Below are 1838 nucleotides of genomic sequence, written 5' to 3' on the forward strand. Positions count from 1 at the left end.
TCATTCTCTTCTAGTTTACTCTAAAAGCATACTTCTAGGACTAGAGGTGAGGGGTCAGTGGCATTGCACTTCTCACTAGAACACATGAAGCCCTGGGTTTGTTGTAAACAAGCAAATATACTGCTGAACTTCTGACAACTGAAAACTGAAAATGGAAAATTTCCAGTCCTGATCATGCTGTGACATATGGCAAATAAGTTAACAGCTTCTAATTTCAAACGTACAACAGTGCTAAGGACAGAACCCACCACCTTGCATTTGCTAAGCTATATTGCTGGCCCACGTTTCTTTCTTCCTTTTTAATACTGTGGATCAAACTCAAGACCCTGAACTTACCAGGCAAGTGCTCAGGCCTCCGAGCCATCATCCCCACCCCCCACATTTGTTTCCTAATTATTTCTTCCATTAAATATTGTGCTGACATAAAAATTAAAACACTAACTCAGACAGAAAAGGTTGTTTAAAATCTGCAGATTTAACATTAAGTCAACCCAGTTTTTTTTTTCATTTTATTTTTAAGATGGTTTCAATTCTCAGGACAGGATGACACAAATACAAGAAGCTATCCACCCGTAGGGATAGGTGAGACTGTATTTATCTGCTCTTCTAACATCACTAACTCAGCCCCCAAAAAGGAATACAAATCTGGGAAGTTAGAGGAAAGATATAGACTAGGGAGTATAATTAAACAAGAGAAATCATCAGTATCACTGGTACTCTGTTCTTCAGAGCAGTACTAATACAAACTCAACCCTTTCAAACCAGTGAACTAGTCATTCCATTCCTAGTAGTGTTATAATCTCTACAAAGTAAAAGAAATACATAAAGATGATGTAAACCAAGTTGCCTCTTTCAGAGACAATGTAATACAGAAGAAATAGCTTTTTTAGCTTCTTCTGAGTTCTGCATGCTTCATGGTACTTCAGGGCCCCAATAATCAAGCAGCTCATGACAAAAGATAAAAGTGAAAAAGTAGACACAAAGATCTGTGAAGACTTCTCCCATTTTGCTATAAGTATCCATTGATCGGTTGATCACTTCGGCAGGAATTCCAGACAGTAGAAGTGCAGCCGTTAGGACTGTTGTCTTTATCTTCTTTTCACCCTGTGAAGAAAAAGACTCAAATGAATGATACAGCTTTCAGCAAACCAGAGGAGCACAGTAAAAATGTTATTAATAGTATTATTTTTGCTTAACTGATTTCAAAACTGTTAATCATGTCAACAGGCACCAAACACATAATAATGTAACTCAGTAGGCTGCTAGGTAATTACATTCTTGTAACGAAGTTTTCAAATTGTGTCACCTTAGGGACAAGACACAAATAATAATTTAAAATACGTATGATAGCATAAGACAAAGAACAGGAAAAACATTTCTAGTCAGGACATAACTACTGATAAATAACATGGACAAAGTGTGGCATAGGGGCTTAATGGAGACAGGTAACTGCTCTAGTGTTCTATGTAAACAAAGCTAAATAAAGCACAAAGAATGATTTCAGAGGCAATAGAAAACAGGACTTCCTTCTAAATTAAATTAGAAAATAATAATTAAAAAAGACAGCCAAATAGCTCAGTGGATTAAAGCACCTGCAAACAAGCACAGGGGCTGGGGGTTCAATCTCAGGGACTGCTGTCCCAGCCACCGGCCACTGGCTGCCGGCCCCCACGCTCCTCACCCCCCCACCCCCATACACTGAGACAGCCATTGAGACTAGGCGTGGTGGCGCAGTTTGTAATCCCAGCACTTGGGAGGCTGTAAATAGGATAATCACTACAAGTCTGATCTAGTAGTGAGACCCTGAACACCCTGTAGACCCTTCCCTAAAAATACAA

General features: G+C 39.1%; 1 protein-coding gene across 1 annotated transcript in view; it reads right to left on the minus strand.

Annotated features, from left to right (window-relative positions):
* Positions 1 to 477: 477 nt before the first annotated feature.
* Camlg (calcium modulating ligand) overlaps positions 478 to 1838 on the minus strand; it is a 9157-nt gene continuing 7796 nt past the window's right edge. Inside the window, exon 4 of the mRNA XM_004632259.2 lies at positions 478 to 1104. Coding sequence (XP_004632316.1) covers positions 913 to 1104 — 192 coding nt within the window. The 3' untranslated portion in view covers positions 478 to 912. The remainder of the gene's footprint in view (positions 1105 to 1838) is intronic.

Source organism: Octodon degus, unplaced genomic scaffold (genome assembly GCF_000260255.1).
Source record: "Octodon degus isolate 3935 unplaced genomic scaffold, OctDeg1.0 scaffold00048, whole genome shotgun sequence".
Lineage (NCBI taxonomy): Eukaryota > Metazoa > Chordata > Mammalia > Rodentia > Octodontidae > Octodon > Octodon degus.